This window comes from Plodia interpunctella, chromosome 6 (assembly GCF_027563975.2).
Source record: "Plodia interpunctella isolate USDA-ARS_2022_Savannah chromosome 6, ilPloInte3.2, whole genome shotgun sequence".
Classification (NCBI taxonomy): Eukaryota; Metazoa; Arthropoda; class Insecta; order Lepidoptera; family Pyralidae; genus Plodia; species Plodia interpunctella.
This window is the reverse complement of record NC_071299.1, coordinates 11,444,237-11,461,978: the sequence shown is the minus strand read 5'-3', so window position 1 is coordinate 11,461,978 and position 17,742 is coordinate 11,444,237. Positions and strand designations below refer to the sequence as shown.

Genomic DNA, 17,742 nt, shown 5'->3' with positions numbered 1-17,742 from the left:
TGCTACATTGTTGTATATTTTCACAAACGAATGCTTACATAATGAAAGGATTAATACAGTACTCTAAAATAAACGTTTGAATTGACATAGCTTTTGTGTACCTAACATACAATGCTGTACACTGGCCGGATAAATGTGCAGTAATCTCTCTATACTCCCTATTGAAGAAAGAATGATAAAAAAATTAAGATTGAAGATATCAATGTCATACGTCAATGTTGCCTGCCTTTGGTTGGTTTACTTTACATATGGTTTACGTGCATTGCATATTTGTTTGTTTGTCTGCTGCTCGATTGCTCTATGGAAAAGCAAATGTGCAATTTAATTTTAAATAGGTATATTTTCAATTAATTCTCTCAATAAAGTTATTATATTTGGTGAAATCTTATATATTAGTTCTTAGTTAAATTTATTTCAAGTTCACATTTAATTAAGTATACTAGTTTGAGTCTGCGTGTCGTTAGGTTAGAAATTTTTAGATGAATACCGGTCAAGGAAAATTTGGGGCTCGCAAGAGTACCTGGGGGAGTGTAAATCGGGGAGGTGGTTGGAATCAAGGGGAGTTTCGGGCGTCTTCGCGCGGTGGATTCTGGGGTCGTTCTCGGGGCGGCCACAAAGGAGTGCCCCGTAACAACCAGCCATGGAAAAGCAAACCAAACAGAGACATGCCTGGGAAGAGGCTATCGGAAGAAGAAATAGCCGTTACCCAGTATATGAGCGATCATAAAGGTTTTAATGGAATCATAAAGTCAAGGTAATTGATATTCTATCCATATTCATACTACTTAATTTAGTTGTATAACTTATTAACTCTAGGTCAAACAGTATAGCAATACATAACAAACCACAGACAGTATGGAATAATTGAACTTGCATTCAACTAGTTATTCAAATTTGTGATAGTGAAAATTATATGGTATTTATTTGTTTCAGAAAACAATCATCCATTACAACTGTAGTTTATGATAAATTTATTTTATTTAGTAAATGCTTTTGAAAGTCAATCTCTTGTTATCATATTTTCTAATCATCTTAAAAAAAAACTGAAACATTAATTAGCCAAATAATTAAAGTACCTTTCTTTTAAGGTACTCAGACTTCCAAGTGTCAGAAATCAATGAGAAAGGTGAGGTAGCCAAGCTGACAGACTTGACAGTACCCGAGCCTCCTGAGGAAGACTCTGTGGATGAAGATGAGGAGCTGTTCTCTAAGTACAATCTGGAGATCCTGCCAATAGAGACCTGGGATAACATCAACAAACTGCTTATGACTGCCCAGCCCACTGATGAGAAAGTTGAAGTGAGTTATCTTTTAGTCCTATATTTTATAGCGGGTATATTTTATCATGATATTCCCTTGCCACCACTTGATCAGGCAAATATTATTGATATTTGCCTGATGAAGTGGTATTGATGTTCATTGTTTCAGATAGACGTGACAGGCATGACGAAAGAGCAACGGACCAAGATACATGATGCTGTAAAGAAGGCTTTCACGGATGCTATAGTGGGCAGTACTGTCACGGTTGATGACAAGAAGTTTGTGCGATTTGAAAGGTATCGTAAGGGAGGTAAGGAAATGCAGAATAACTGCTATTATGTTCTTGACATTGCATCTTTCCTTCTTGGTTCTCTTCTTTCTCCTTCTGCCTAAATACTGAATCTACAAAATTTAATGTTTATTTTTTACATTTATCCCAGGCTTTGTGGCGTCGCAGCCCGGAATGAAACCTTGCATTACGTGAAGATGAGAGAGAGATAGTTCTGGGACTTTTCATAAGTGTGGACTCTAGTACAAGCCCAAACTAGTTTCAATTTTAAAAATGTTTATTGTTTCAGTTCGCATAGACAACAGAGTGAAGTGGAACTGGCCCGGTGAATACCTCTACTTTATAGTGTACAAGGAGAACTGTGACACGATGGACGCCGCCGTCAGGATAGCCGAGCGACTGAGGCTCAAGTACGTTTATTTATTTATTTATTTATTTATTTATTTATTAGAAATCAATGAACATTACATAAACAATAATACAAAAAAACTTTGATCTATGGCTAATTTTGTAACTAACAACGTTATTCATTATAAATTAAGTTTTGTGAGGATGTATGTGTGTGTAGTACATAACTACATACACACATACATATTGTTACTCTTTCACGCAAATTCCACTGGAGGGATTGTTATGAAATTTGGTACATAGAGTGGAATATAACCTGGAATAACACATGAGGTACTTTTTATCCCGAAATTCCCACGGGAGCGAAGCCTCGGGGCGTAGCTAGTTTATACATATGGACAAACGGCGGACTTATTACTAAGCAATCTCATCCAGCCAACCTTTGGTATTCTACTCTTTAAAGACCATAACTTTTGATTTGGACGGCCACATGTCAGTCAACGGAACATTATTTGGGGTTTGTATACTGGAACGATATATTTGTCAGTATAAAGCCGTCGATGATCGGCTACGCGGGCACGAAGGACCGCCGCGCGAAGACGTCGCAGTGGTTCAGCCTGCGCAAGGTGGACCCGCGGCGCGCGGCCGCGGCGTCCGCGCCCGGCCTCCGCCTCGGGAACTACAGCTTCGGCCACGCCACGCTCAAGCTCGGCATGCTGCGGGGCAACCAGTGAGTCATATCCTTCTTCATATTATAAATGCGAAAGTTTGTGAGGATGTGTATTTATGTTTGTTACTCTTTCACGCAAAATCTTCGACCGATTGTTATAAAATTTCTGTACGCAGGTAGAATATCATCTGCAATAACACATAGGGTATTTTTTTATCTCGAAATCACCACGGGAGTGCAGCCCCGGGGTGAAATTAGTAAATTAAATAAAAAAGGTTCCTGCGAAGTTCCATTATATATAATTTATGTACCTAGTTATTTGTTAAAAGTGCAAAATTTAAAAAATACCAGTGATTCATATGTTTCACAGTCAAACCCATGTGCGAGCTGACGCAGCATGTTCAGCCTCCACAAGGTGGACCCGTTCATTTGCATGTTGAGAGGAAACCAATGAGTACGCTCATGCTTCTATGAATATACGTGTCGATGGCATTTGACATACTGATATCATATTTTACATAGATACATTTTATCGCCACGAAGCCAAAAGTCAGCGTAAATAAAATTATGAATGTTAAAGATTCGCCGGTGATTTTACAATCGCACTCCTGCCTAACGGCAACCGTCCTTGGAAATGCTGTTGGTGTCTATCATCCACGAAATATATAACGATATGGAGTACTCATATTCCAAGGAGATTTCTCTCTTTGAGAGTTTTCCAATCTCCCTCAGCGTCTAATTTCTATTCTATGGACCAAAGAATTATTATGAAGAGCTAAAATAATATTATCATTTCAGGTTCCGAATCGCGCTCCGCAACGTGACAGCAGACGACTCCGTGATAGAGCACGCGTGCGCGCTGCTCCGCGACCGCGGGTTCGTCAACTACTACGGGCTGCAGCGGTTCGGGGTGCGGAGGGACACCCCCACCTACGTCATCGGCAGGAAACTGCTGCAGGGGAACTTTAGAGACGTACGTGTTTATAAAACGTGTTTATAAATATGCGACAGTATGAATTTCAAATTATGTCTATCACGGAGTCATCTGCTGTCACGTTGCGGAGGGCGACTAAATGAATTTGAATTGGTCACTTTTGGGTTCAGCAAGGCCGTCGAACAAATGTATGAATGACATTAAACTGTACTAGGTACCCTATTAATGTGCAGGCAATCGAGCTCATCCTGGAAGAGCGAGAGGGCGAGCTATCGGAAGCGCTGCGTCTCTATCGCTCCAGCGGGCCGCAGCGCGCCGCGCGCGCGCTGCCGCGGCGCGCCGGCCGGCACATTGAAGTGCGGCTGCTGAAGGCTTTGGCTAAGGCTCCTAACGATCTGCTGGGAGCCTTAAATAAGGTTGGTTTTTTTTTGTTTGGGCAACATATGCAACCTAACCTTCTATAAGCAAATGGGTTGTGAGCGTCCAGGTTGGATTCGTGTTAAACATTTTTTTAGACCATCAACAAAGTTCGTGTTGGACTTTTTAGGAAGAAATCGAAAAAAATACAGGGCTTATTTAATGATGTGTGAAACAGAGTCGGACCACTAGAATAGATCCACTCCATATCCTCCCGTGCCTCTCCTCCCATTTTTAATCTACAAAACTTTTAGATTTTGTTTTTCAAATGAGCCCTGGCCTTTTATGCATTACAGTCGGGACCCCGGTGACCCGCGACTCCAGGATTAGACCAGATGAAAAAAGAGGAAAGACATTTGTCTCTGAACTTATGATTCCTCAATAAATGGTGCAATAAAGAGCTCATCTATTTATATAAATGTATACTTGATATTACCTTTTTCTCAAGAGTTTTGGGACCTCAAAACATTCCTGCGAAAAAGGCCTTGGCAGGCAATTGAACGAAGTAATCCGGAAGGGTTTTTATCTTTTGAGGCACAGAACTTTAAAATGCCATGAACTACTAATAATACATAAACCATTATCTTATCCCTATACTCTTACTACTCCTTACTGATAAGAGTAAGGAGTAGTCTTTTTGGTCTTACGGTTCACTGACAGAATGCCACGTGGCGTTAAATCCACCATTTGTACGATAACTATTTGTAATTTGATGTAACACCAGATATCCCGCAACACCCGGCTGCTGTACCTGCACTCGTACCAGTCGCTGGTGTGGAACAAGGCTGTTTCGGAACGACTCCAGAAGTTTGGAAAACAGCCTGTGGCCGGAGACCTGGTGCCCCTTACTAAGGTCACCAATGAAGGTATTATTATTTTTGCCGCGGCTTCGCTCGAGTAAATTCCACTGAGAAATCTGAACAAATAAGATTTTCGTACAAACTTTCACCCATCATTATAATCATTTCATATATATAGCCGGTTGATTTAAAACAAAAATACCTATAGTAATTGCACGATTGCGTAAAATGTATTTTTGGTCGTAAATCTGCTACAATATTGAAAATGGCGCTTTTTGCCTCAATTGACAATGTTTGTGTACCTAGTAGCGCCATCTTCGTTGAGCTTTGCGTAATATGCCCTATTATGCATACCAAATTTCATCAAAATCGGTCCAGTGTTTATAAGTAAACAAATTAAAATGAATACAAGAAGGATTCATGTGCAACTGCGATGTTTAGACGACCTCGGTGGCGCAGCGGTAAAGTTCTTGCCACTGAACCGAGAGGTCCCGGGTTCGATCCCCGGTCGGGTCATGATGGAAAATGATCTTTTTCTGATTGGCCCGGGTCTTGGATGTCTATTTATATATGTATCTATTTATAAAATATAGTATCGTTGAGTTAGTATCCCATAACACAAGTCTCGAACTTACTTTGGGGCTAGCTCAATCTGTGTGATTTGTCCTAATATATTTATTTATTTATATATTTATATTTATTTAAACTGCGGTAAATATGCGATAAATATCCGATGTATGGATCCCTTACAGTCAACCGGCGAAGTTGAGACTACATGTCGAAGAGTTACTAGCAGGCTAATTAAAACTAAGAATGTATAATAGTAAAAGTTGTTGTTCTGGCACGATAGGGACCAGAACTGTTTAAATGGGTTTCTTTTGGCATTGGATTGCTGATGATGAAGATAATCATAAAAATGTTTTTCAAAATAATGATTGCGGGTTCAGGATATGTTGAATGATACATGCTAATCATGTTTGTGTTACTATAGTGTTTGCTGAGGAACTAGTAGGAGGAATGGAATCTGACGGCGATGACGACGAAGCGGAACAAAAAGACGACCAGAGCGCGACAGCAACACCTAATACAGATAAATCAGACAAGGACAGTAAGACAGACAAAGTTCCTGTTAAAATTCTAACGCAAGAGGACATAGATAGTGGGCGTTATACGATTTTCGACATTGTGTTACCGTTGCCAGGGTACAATATCGAGTATCCGCCGAATATGAGGGATTTCTATGAGGAACAGTTGAAGAAAGATGATCTGACGTTGGAGTTGAGGCATAAAATAAAGTGAGTTTTGATTTTTACTTACTATATTTATGTATTTGAAAGTACGGCTACGTTTTGCGCAGACCGGCAAATTACGTAGGGAATAAATGTCTGGCCATGCCATCCCGCCTGGCCCTGGCAGACGGCAAACCTAAGAAGTACTGTTTTGATGTTATTAAGACTGGTTTGATCAAGGATGATATGCGTGCTAATAGTGGGAAGTGGAGTCCCAAAAGTAGAAAAGCGGACCCTGGGCTCCGACACTCAACGGTTGCAACAGGGAATACGTTCAGATGAGAGAGAGAGAGAGAGAGAGAGTATTTAAAAGCAAATGTTTCACTTTTTATTATGTTCACGAGTCGAAGAGGATACGACGTCTTAGTTTTAAATAATAATAAGATTTAAAAAAATCACAAAAAAGTATATATATTTCTCATAGCGTCCGGGCACACAGTGCTCCGTTGCGTCATAAAAAGACTCACATAATTTTTTGTTTGTCCTGAATGTTTTTAGCATTAAGTTCGCCATTCGTTTATAAGTATGTTTTTATTTGGAACGATAAAGTTAACAACCAGGGTTTTATACAATATCGAACCAAAAAAGGTTACAACAATGACGTGCGCCATCGTACCTACCCAAACCTTATGCCACATTGGACACACTCAGCCCTATTGGGCAAGGAAGTAAGCACCCCAGAGGGCAGCACGAGTATGTTAATAGGTCACTCGCGCTGTCGCTGCTCACGTCACTGCCGCTGCGGTTGTGGTCCGCGCGGAACTCAAAGCACGGGCAGCGCGAACACGAGCGGGTGTTTATATTCTCGCTCGTTGCCGCCGCAATTCGATCAAAATAGAACGTGCCACGCTACCTTTTGTTACCTGACTACAGCAATTCGTTTATTCATCTGTTGCCGATAAATAAAGAAGAGAAAGAGAGAATAAGAATATGAAGGCTGAATGTAAATGCTCACTCGCGTCGTTATTGCCGCAAAAGTATTTAGGGAAATATTTCCGGCCGCGGCAGGCAAAGTGGTAGCGGCTGAATTTTTATTCTCTCTCTATTATTTTTATTCTCTCTCTCTCTCTCTTACTTCTTTATTTATGAACTTGCAAATGAATTGAAATGATTGAATGAATTGCTGGTTCGACAGCATTATGACTGCTCAGTATAAGTCATCCTATATCTCCCGCTCAATGTTATAAAGTTCTAAAAATGTAATTGTTTTTCATTACTCCACTCCTGTGGTGGTATAGTCGTTCTGACTTCCGCGCGAAAAACCCACAATCGAGGGAGCGCCGGCAGCGGCAGTGACAGCGCGGGTAACCTGTTTACATACTCGTGCTGCCCACTGGGATGCTCACTTCCCTGCCCAACAGGGCTGAGTGTAAATGTGGCTTAAATATGGGGTTAGTAACAAGTCGTCTTGGCCAAAAATGTCCTATTCTCACAATGTCCTTTCTCAAAATGTCCTTTTCTCATAATGTCCTTTTAATAAAAAAAACTGTTTTAATCAGTTGCTTATCTAAATTATCCTCAAAAACACACAAGGACATCATGAGAAATGACATTGACAAAACGAAGCATGGTACGGCGTGCCGCAGGAGCTACAGCATGTCGGGCGCGTACCGCGCGGTGGCGGCGCGCGCTGCGGCGCTGCGCTGGCGCGCCGTGCGCTACTCCGACGCCGGCGCCGACCTGCTGCGCTCCGACTGGGACGAGCTCAACCAGCGCCAGCTCCACGGTATCATACCTGGTTCGTTCGTTCATTTTTACACTCCTTTCCATTTCTTCTCAAACTAGATTTCGCCTGTGAGATTTTCCTATATCGGGATGAAAGGTTACATACTTCGAACTACATGTATGCAAAATTTTAAGAAGATTGGTTGAGTAGATAGAGCGTGAAGAGGTAACAAACTTACTTTCGCATTTATAGTATTAATTAGGATCAGTTAGCATACACATACATTTTTTTAAGTGACGGTGGTGCAATCGTTAAGACCGCCTGTGAATTAAAAGGCCCCAAGTTCGAGTCCAACTTGCGCCACACAAGTTTGTATACCGATCTGACTCATGTATACTAATTTTCATCTAACGCCATATGCTTCTGGTGAAGGAAAACATTGTGAGGAAACCTGCACACTTGTTGATTATTAACTTGTTTGTGAAATGGAGAAGGCAATGGCAAACCACTCCATAAATAATGCCAAGAAAGTTGTTACGTGCATTTCATTCCATGTAATGACAACCACCCTCAGTCATGAGAAATACGACTATGAAGAAGAACCTCATTAAAAAACTGGGACTAACAGAAGACAAAACATTTTTTTTAGAATGCACACTACTAATTACTGTAACTCTAAAATAGTGACGTCACTCCAACATCACTGATGTAGAAGTTTAATTATTTGTATACATTATTGATTTTGCCATTTAGAAAAAAATATCTGATTTCATTTGTTTTGAAATAGCCCGATTTCTCGCAGTATGCCCTTTTGCAAAGTGCCCCTGATCGCATAATGTCTCTTTCGCAAATTGTCCCTTTCGCAAAATGACCTCGTAACATTAAAATGTAAGTACGTTTTCAGACGGCAAGTACAAAGCGCTGCTGCTGACGATGTCGCTGCCCGCGAGCTGCTACGCCACCATGGCGCTGCGGGAGCTGCTGAAGGTGGACACCTCGTGCGACAGCCAGGCCGCGCAGAACAACTACCACTTGGCGGCCGGACACGGGGGTGAGGGGCTTGCCATCGGTGCTAACTCATCTGACATGACTTGTTTACTTACTACTTTACTTACTGTGACTACTACTTACCTCCGTTTAGTGGCAGGTAGTCGCGTACACACTAGGGAACTAAACTGTCAACCAGTGTGCAGGTGTCCTCACAATGTTTTCCTTCACCGGAAGCAAGTGGTGATCAATGAAAAGTACTAAACCAAATCAAATCATTTATTCAGAAATTAGGCCTTCACAGGCACTTTTTCACGTCATATTCTAAATTAAATGATGTTTACCAAAGCTACAAACTACTAGCATTTCGGAACGACCACTGCTGAGAAGAAATGCCGAAAGAAACTCATTCAAACAGTGTTGGTCCCTATTATGCCAGAAGGGCTTACCATTTTTTTAATATAAATTTATGTATAATTTTTTAGCAGTAATATAACAATGTAAGTACACAATAAAGTAAAGTACTAATGAGGTACAAACCCATGTGGCACGAGTAGGGTACGAAACTGAGACTTTTCGATCCACAGGCGCCCGCCTGTCTTGACCATTACACCACCACCGCTTCCATAATGTCATGTTGACATAAATGGGTACTGTGGAAAGGCCCTAGGCAACATCATTTAACGGCGAAGCGGTGGTGATGTAATGGTTAAGACCCCCGCCTGAGGATTGAAAGGTCGTAAAAACTGTTGGATGGAATTTCATGTGTTTATTTTTCATAGTTGTATATCGCGTGGTCAAACATCAAATATGGTATGGGTTTCATCGCGATACGTTGCTTAAAACACGAGATATTGACAATGATTAAATGCAACTAAATTCATGCGGACGAAGCCGCGGGCAAAAACTAGTTCAAAGAGTAGTAGTGGTTCAGTAGTTTAAGTAGTCAAGTAGTTTAAATTGAATTTCGTATTTCACAGATAAACATGAAGAAAATCACAGTGAAGTCAATAAGAACGAGAATGGAGTGGAGAAACGGAAAATGGAAGACGAATATATAATGGAAGTGAAGAAAACCAAGGCGAGTGTAGGCGAAAATTACTCTTCGGGTAACCAATAAATAGAGATTATATTTGAATGGGTTTATTTATTAATTGCTCGTATACAAGGCTTAATAAGATTTCGGGCTTTCGTTGAGCTGCCATTTTTTCAAAGGTGCCAGCCAGCTAAGTACCTAGAAAAAAGAAAAGTTTACAAAAAAATCACTTTTGACGCAAAATGTTTCTTTGTTGTTAGGGAGATATTGTACCATTCAACTCGTGAAAAAATAATGTCCGTGCAGTTAACCATTGAGGAGTCTCTCGTCGGGAGCCACAACAATTTCGGATGCACTGTCAAGTCATGTTTATCGTGATAATACATTGTCATGGAAATCGAAGCGACGTTCTCGGTAATTTCCGAGAATATTTCCTGACCGTTCCCGTGCATTCTGGAAAGTTTCGAGAACGGCACAACGCATCACAGCCCTGAATGCAACCGGGTACATGCAAAGATGAGAGAGAGAGATCTTCAAGTTCTTCTCGAGTGTGTTATTGCTAACACTGGTATCAGAATGTATTTGAGTTTATTATTTTGTTATTTCTTCTAGTATTCATAGTAGAGCACCTAAGTAGTGGAGAATATCCCCCGCACTGCCCTCCCCCCCGCGGGCCACAGGGCGGCGGAGTGGGAGGGGCACGGGGAGGGGGAGGGGGGGTGAGACGCGAGGTGCGCGCGCAGCTCGCCGGGCGTCGGGAACGAGCGCGGGCACCAGCTGCACTTGTGCGGCTTGTTCTGGAAGTTACCAAACACATGATATACATCGCTGGTTTTTCTTTGCGGTAAATAAAAGATTTCGTACAAACTGTACGCAATGTTCGTGCATTCGCTTCGGCATCTGGCCGAGTACGGCGATAATGTGTAGCCGGAATTACATCTTTACTTGGATACGCACACAGAATCTGAAATTATTTTCAAACCGGCAAACAGAGATGCGGCCCACCTGATGGGATATGGTCACTGACATCAATAATAGATGTCCTTCGTGACTTTCCACTAAGATTTTAGCATTTTTATTAATATCCGCCCGATTTTAACATAGTGTCCTCATATGCCTCTTCAACAACGAAGGTCTGTCGAAGGTGTTCAAGCAGACCTGGCACGGCAGCACGTTCTTCATCCGCTGCGGTAAACACAACCCCTCCTTTTTACACGACAAGTTGGTTCTCTCGTAAAGTTTCACTAAGTGGCTGTTCAGGCCAGCCAGGAATTTCAAGTCGATAATGTTGAGGTATTTGTTTGGGGAGGATTTTGTTGATAGGTCTAAAGGCTCGGTTTGGATTTCCATTATTTAAGATAAGGGTTGATCACGCTAGTTTCGGTACTTTTATATATTTTTTTATATATTCCAATTTTTATCGCCATATGTTATTAAATCGTGTAGCAGAAATACTCGGTAAGTATTTTTTATTAATATCCGCCCGATTTTAACATAGCTTCTGTTATTTGAGCAATACATTGATATCACTGTATGAAAATTCTCCTACCTTGGTGTGCGTCATTCGATGGTAGTAGAGGTTGGAGCTTGCGGTGAAACATTTGCCGCATTCAGGACATTTGTGAGGCTTTTCACCTGCAACAATGGGAATACATACACGTAACCATGTTGGTCATTATATTCCGAAACAATATTTATATTTCTTGCTTCTCCCCAGTCAAACATACATTACATATTACAGAAAATATTCGCAACTTCGGAACACCTAAAGGAATTAATTTATACCTATAATGATAGCCACTGATAAGTAAGTAAGTAGACTAAAGTCAGATGCCTTTAGGCGACTTTAATAAAAGGCACCAGTGTTAGCAGTAACACACTCAAAAAGAAGAACACTACCTCGGTGGCGCAGTGCTAAAGTGCTTGCCTCTGAACCGAGAGGTCCCGGGTTCGATCCCCGGTCGTGTCATGATGGAAAATGTTCTTTTTCTGATTGGCCCGGGTCTTGGATGTTTATCTATACATGTATTTGTTATAAAAATATAGTATCGTTGAGTTAGAATCCTATAACACAAGTTTCGAACTTACTTTGGGGCTAGCTCAACCTGTGTGATTTGTCCTAATATATTTATTTGTATATTATATTAAGACCTGTGTGTATCCTCCTGTGGGTGTTCAGCGAGCTGGACGTGCTGAAGCCTTTGCTGCACACGCTGCAGATGTGCGGCTTCTCTCCTGCAACAACACAGCCTTAATTGGTCAAAGGTCAAGGTATATCTTGATCGTTGTCAACGGTACATCTAATTCTGATATCGCTGGAGAGCGTCGACAAGCAATAAAGGTCAAGGTAGGTTAGGTACCTACTTTTCTTCCTCGCGTGTTCAACTTCCCTTGTACTATTACTAGTGTCTACTATTATTGTATTCAGTATCGACTCAAAATTTACTTTTACCATCGTCACTATCATTAATAGGTACTATAAATCTGTGGTTAGGGTTAAAAATCTTTGAAAGTTAATAGGCAATATAACATCAGCATTTCAAAGGAGGATCGAATTCAGGCAGGTTGTGACGTCACATTTGAATCCATAATAATAGGTGCCTGGGCATCAGAAGTAATGTTCTTAAATAAGAGATCCATTATACCTAAGATTACCTAAAAATTTTCACCCATTACTGAAAATAAAGTTAAAATGTGCTTTTCGTTTGCAGGAGTGAGTGCGCTAAAAGCTATAAGTACGTATGCAATTTCTGATAATTTCATGCACAGATTTCCTGAGACCGTCAAGACTTATTTCTTTGGTACATTGACACAGATTTTTTTCTTGTCACAAACAAATTACCGGTATGTGTCCTCATATGCCTCTTCAACAACGAAGGTCTGTCGAAGGTCTTCAAGCAGACCTGGCACGGCAGCACGTTCTTCATCCGCTGCGGTAAACACAACCCCTCCTTTTTACACGACAAGTTGGTTCTCTCGTAAAGCTTCACCAAGTGGTTGTTCAGGCCAGCCAGGAATTTCAAGTCGATAATGTTGAGGTATTTGTTTGGGGAGGATTTTGTTGATAGGTCTAAAGGCTCGGTTTGGATTTCCATTATTTCAGATAAGGGTTAATCACGCTAGTTTGGGTACTTTTATATATTTTTTTATATATTTAAATTTTTATCGCCATATGGTAATGGTATTCAATCATGTAGCAGAAATACTCGGTAAGTACTTTGTTTCTATTCGAGTGTGTTAATTGCTAACACTGGTGTCAGAATAATTACTTGGCACGCCCGTTTATTTTTATTTTTACTTTTTTTTCACTAAAACCACACACTATTTTAAAGTGTTTTTATTGAGTTTAATGAAAGCTTTTTGATTCTTAAAATAGGTTATTCTATACTTTTTGCTTTAGCACCATATTTGGTAATTAGGAACAGAAAACAGATGACCAATAAAATTTCGATTTTCACTAAAGTACTATCTTTTCCTAAGATTTCACTAGAATTTTAAAAGCGCAAATTAATTTCAAGTATGATTTTCCACCGGATTTCCATGAAAAACTGTCGCGCACTTTTCCGAAATTTCCCTTAAATAGTCCAAGGGCTGAGGGTATAATGACAGGTGTATTAGTTGTGTAACGTAGTCGAGGATCATTGTGTGCACAACGATTGTGGTATCGAGCACTAATCGACGTGATTTGGCGGTTTTCGGGTGTCATATTGAGGTTGGAAAAATTGATGTGGTAAGGGCATGTGATCCTGATAATGAAATACTTTTGATGAGCAAAAACGAAAGGCCCCAGGTTCGAATCCTACTTGTGCCGCGTGAGTTTGTATACCAATCTGGCTTATGTATAGTAATTTTCATCGACCGTCGCTTCCTTCTGGTTAAGGAAAACATCGCCAGGAACCTGCACACTGGTTGATTATGAACTAGTACGTGAAATGGAGAAGGCAATCTCCATTAATAATGCCAAGAAAGTCTTCGTGTGTGTTTCACCACGCAACGACCACGACCCTCAGCCATGAGGAATACTACTATGAAGAAGAAAGAAAAGGCACAGATAATATACTTCCAGTGCTAAATGATGTTTTTCTTTAATTAATAATTTGAGTGTGTTTGACCTCAATCTATATCTGATGAAAATTAGAGGGAAACTTAAAAAATGCCTACTCACTCTTACCTCACAGATTCTTAAATTGTAGAATTCGGGAAATATCGACGCGGGGAGAGAATTCCAGACCTCAGCATTTTGTACTTAGTAGTAAACAAAAACAGGATTGCGACGTAGTATAAAATGTAGGTAATACGTAATATAAGGTACTGTAGAATTAATTTACAAATATGGCTTGATAAGTAATCGTAACGGGCGCCTTGTCAACAATTTAATTTTTCGTAGCTCGGTGTTGTATTGAAGAAAAGGTAATCGCCTATAAAGGTGACGCGACAGAAGCATTGTCGCGGAACATTTGTTGCGCGACAAATGCCGCAGCTTTTATGTCGGCCACAATGGTAACGATGTTGGGTTTACTCGATTGCTTTCTCGTCGCTCCAATGTGCCCGTCACATCAATCACGAATACATATAATTGCTTAGTCGAATAAAGAGCTCAAATCGCGATTTAGATTTTAGAATCTGGTAACTTGTGATCGCATTTAAAAGATTAATAATCTTACAACCTGTAATCTTACAACCGACCTGTCGGCAACCCACTTTGAATGCTATTGTTGCCTATAGCCCCTATAATCCCCTTGTACGACATCGCCGGAGAATATGGAGAGGTCTTTTTCTAAGGCCACCAGAAAAAAATATTTATAGAGTAACTGTAACAAACAAACATGCAGTGCCAGCTACTTGTTCTGTACCAACGGAAGTGACTGCGCTACTTTGTTGTTGGGTGTACTTTTCATTACTGTAAGTAACGTGATGTGGGACAGGGCACGTGTAGCTAATCATCATAATGCATGCTGTTGTGACGTTACATAATATGTTGTTGACATAAATTAAAATTCTTTCATGCCTTGATAATTTTCCGTTTGACGTGAAGTTATCAACGGTTTTGTTTGTTAATAATTATTTAGTGTATTGTATTTCTTCGTATCCCACACAGACTGTAAGCTTTTAGTAGCTTAAAATATGGCTCCATTTCACTAGTTTATGATTTTCGAAAAGAATTAGCTCGTCAAAACTTTCCACCAGTAATATTCCTGTAATGTGAAAGTGTTTTATAGCTACACATTATACGTTGCCATGACGTCGTTACGTGTTAGTAACACGTGGGTACGTTACTATTGACTTGAAACAATGCTACCTATACTTAACACTAACATTATAAGTAAATGCGACAATTTGGATGTTGGCTACTAAATCTCAGAAAATCTTCTTGACCGATTTTGACGAAATTTGTTGAGTAGAATACTATTAAGAACCCATTAAAGAATTGGTTCTTCTCTAATGAGATAAAATATTGAAAATATCAAGAACATTATTATATTATCTTCAAACTGCACATTGAGGGCAACTTTGTCAGACAAATAAACATGCAAAGAAATTACAATGTTTTTCCGCTCACCACGTTATGATAATCATGTCATAGGGTAGGGGAGACAGAATTCCCTTTTTCCGAATTCAGCTGTATCAATGTAGATATTTGAATCTCCTCCAAACAAAAACAGCTACTATTTTCCCAGTGTTTTTTAAGTATTCGTAAAAAGACAAAAAGTGTCCAAAGTGGCTGCGTCTTATTCAAATGTCTTCGCAAATCGGATTTGTCCCAAGTAGTTAAAGTCCCGTGTTTGAGTTGCAGCCCCACAGCGGTGCATTGATTTTGTTTATTGTTACAAATAAAAGTTACTAACGATTGTGCTGAATTTATGTTACAGCTAAGGGAATATCGCCAATAAAAACTTAATAAATGGAATCTGTCAATTGATTATCAGTTTTTAAGTTCATCAAAATTGTGCTTGTTTTCAGACACGTGTTTGTGAGGTTATTATAGATTGCGTTACGGACACTAAAATTGACTTTCATCTGTATCTTGAAGCATTCGAATCCACGAAAGGATTTTCTAATTTCTGTGTCCACAAACTTTTCAAATTCAAATTTTCAAATTCAAACTCTTTATTCAATATATATCACCTATTGACGTCAAAAAAAATACGACAAACGCTATAGGTACCTTAAGTAATTAGTAGCACCAATTAGGTACATGTCTATGTGGGTTTACAATATAACATTTACCTACTAAAGTTTTAGTTTTAGCTCGGGTGTTATGTAATCTGTGGTTTTAGTTAAGAATTATTATTGTATGTTATTCACTTAATAAGCCTAAGCCTTCGTACCTATGTCCAATATAGCTTTAAATTGTTTTTATAATTTTCTTTTCCAGTTCAATTGAAAACAAGAAAAAGTATACATAAATCACCAAAGCAGGTAAGTACTAAATAAACGAGTATCCTGACAAACATTCCAGAAAAACTATCAGCGAATGAAGCGCTAGTAAAAAATAAAGGCAAGTTTCTCACAATATTTCTCCAAATTACGCTCGTATCGATCGGCGCTGTTGCATAAATGCATTAGTCTGAAGATAGGCACCTCGCTCTATGGATGAGGTGTCACAAGCGGAAGCGATTATAACAATTTACCTAAAACAAAGTTGCCACCAGCTGCCACAGTTTGATGCGCATTCAAAACGACCAAAATTATTTTAATTTGAATGTAGGTATGTTTTTCCCTTTCGACGTTGTGAACGCATTTAAGAAGACGGTGAAGATAATATGATAATCGTTGCAATAGATTTATCATCATCTAATCTTTCAAGCAAATGACCAACTGCCAAGGCGTTCATGTGGGTGATATACGATAATGCTTAGGGACGTATCTATCACAAGTGTGATAGGGAAATGTTTTCGGAAAATAACAAAATAATATTTGTCCAAAATTCATTGCAATTTTGAACAATGTAGAGAGTAACTTCATATGTGGTCGACTGTACCTATATTGTTGTTTAAATGGATTTTCTTCGAGAAAATAGCTGCGGTGTTGTTTGCGCTTTGGAGTCGGCGCTTAACTGAGATTCATCATCATGATAAATCTCACACCAGAGACGTGCACCAGATCTGTGTACTATGTTAAGTAGAATTTGACTTTTGTCTATAAGTTTAAGAGTTGCTGTCAGCTTCTAACTCGCCCCACGCCCAGCAGCCTCGTCCGCCCTAAATTTATTCTTAATAAAGCGTCGAGAGCGTCCGCTGTATTTTTTGATATCTCTTTGAGGACGGCCTGCGAAGATATTTCCTTCGGCTATTGTTTCCGACGATTCGAGTGGATCCGCTTTATCGGCTGTTTCGGTTTTGATGGCAGCCGCAGGTGGATTGTATGCGGATGTTGTGCCGAATGGTTTTATAGCAGTTTTCATGACTGGAGAATACGGTCTACTTGGGTGGTACAGTCGGCCGTCAAGTTACACTCCTTGAATCTTTATGACGTGGTAATTTGAGTGAGTTTGCAATGGGTTTCGATAGGTGTATGAGCTGTTGACTGTAGATAATGATACAGGCTCTTAATAAAAATATTTTGATGTGATAAAATTTGTTTCTAAATATTGGTTTATGATACAGGAACAGGTTCAGGTACACGCGCGGGAAACGGGAAATTGAACTAAAGATGAGATAAATAATAATTAAGTAGAATACGCGATGAAATAATGACTGAGATTTCATTTAATTACTTCTAAGAAATTAAATTCACGCGGGCGAAGCCGCGGGCAAAATCTAGTTACTGAAATAAACTGAAGTATTATTTTAGTAATAAACTAAGTAACAGCATGTCGGTGTGCAGGTGAACCAGGGGTACAAAAAGATAACCGTGGAACACTGAAAGGTTAGATTATTTAAAGTTATCAAGTTATGGTCATAGTGCATTGTGTGTAGTTACTACGGTGTGTAGTCCTAGGTAAACTATTGGAATCATCTCTGAGAAATAGGTATTTCGACAATAAAAAGCTATATAAACAGAACTAAAGCAAACTCTAGACATAAATCCAACCGCACTTGAGCC

General features: G+C 39.7%; 2 protein-coding genes across 2 annotated transcripts; one reads left to right on the top strand and one right to left on the bottom strand.

Moving 5' to 3' along the window:
- The first annotated feature begins 234 nt into the window (after window positions 1-234).
- Window positions 235-9,798, top strand: Pus7 (Pseudouridine synthase 7). Its single transcript, XM_053746400.1, has 12 exons — window positions 235-754; window positions 1,089-1,299; window positions 1,429-1,570; window positions 1,839-1,959; window positions 2,445-2,627; window positions 3,366-3,540; window positions 3,735-3,917; window positions 4,643-4,784; window positions 5,710-6,013; window positions 7,594-7,745; window positions 8,578-8,724; window positions 9,641-9,798. The coding sequence occupies exons 1-12, from the start codon at window positions 480-482 to the stop codon at window positions 9,778-9,780; spliced, it is 2,175 nt and encodes a 724-aa protein (XP_053602375.1). The 5' UTR covers window positions 235-479; the 3' UTR covers window positions 9,781-9,798.
- A 438-nt stretch (window positions 9,799-10,236) lies between these two features.
- On the bottom strand, window positions 10,237-12,791 carry LOC128670940 (zinc finger protein 182-like). Its single transcript, XM_053746970.1, has 4 exons — window positions 12,539-12,791; window positions 11,848-11,931; window positions 11,246-11,331; window positions 10,237-10,493 (listed from the first exon to the last, which is right to left on the bottom strand). Exons 1-4 carry the CDS (start codon window positions 12,789-12,791, stop codon window positions 10,326-10,328), a joined length of 591 nt encoding a protein of 196 aa, XP_053602945.1. The 3' UTR covers window positions 10,237-10,325.
- Window positions 12,792-17,742: the final 4,951 nt, after the last annotated feature.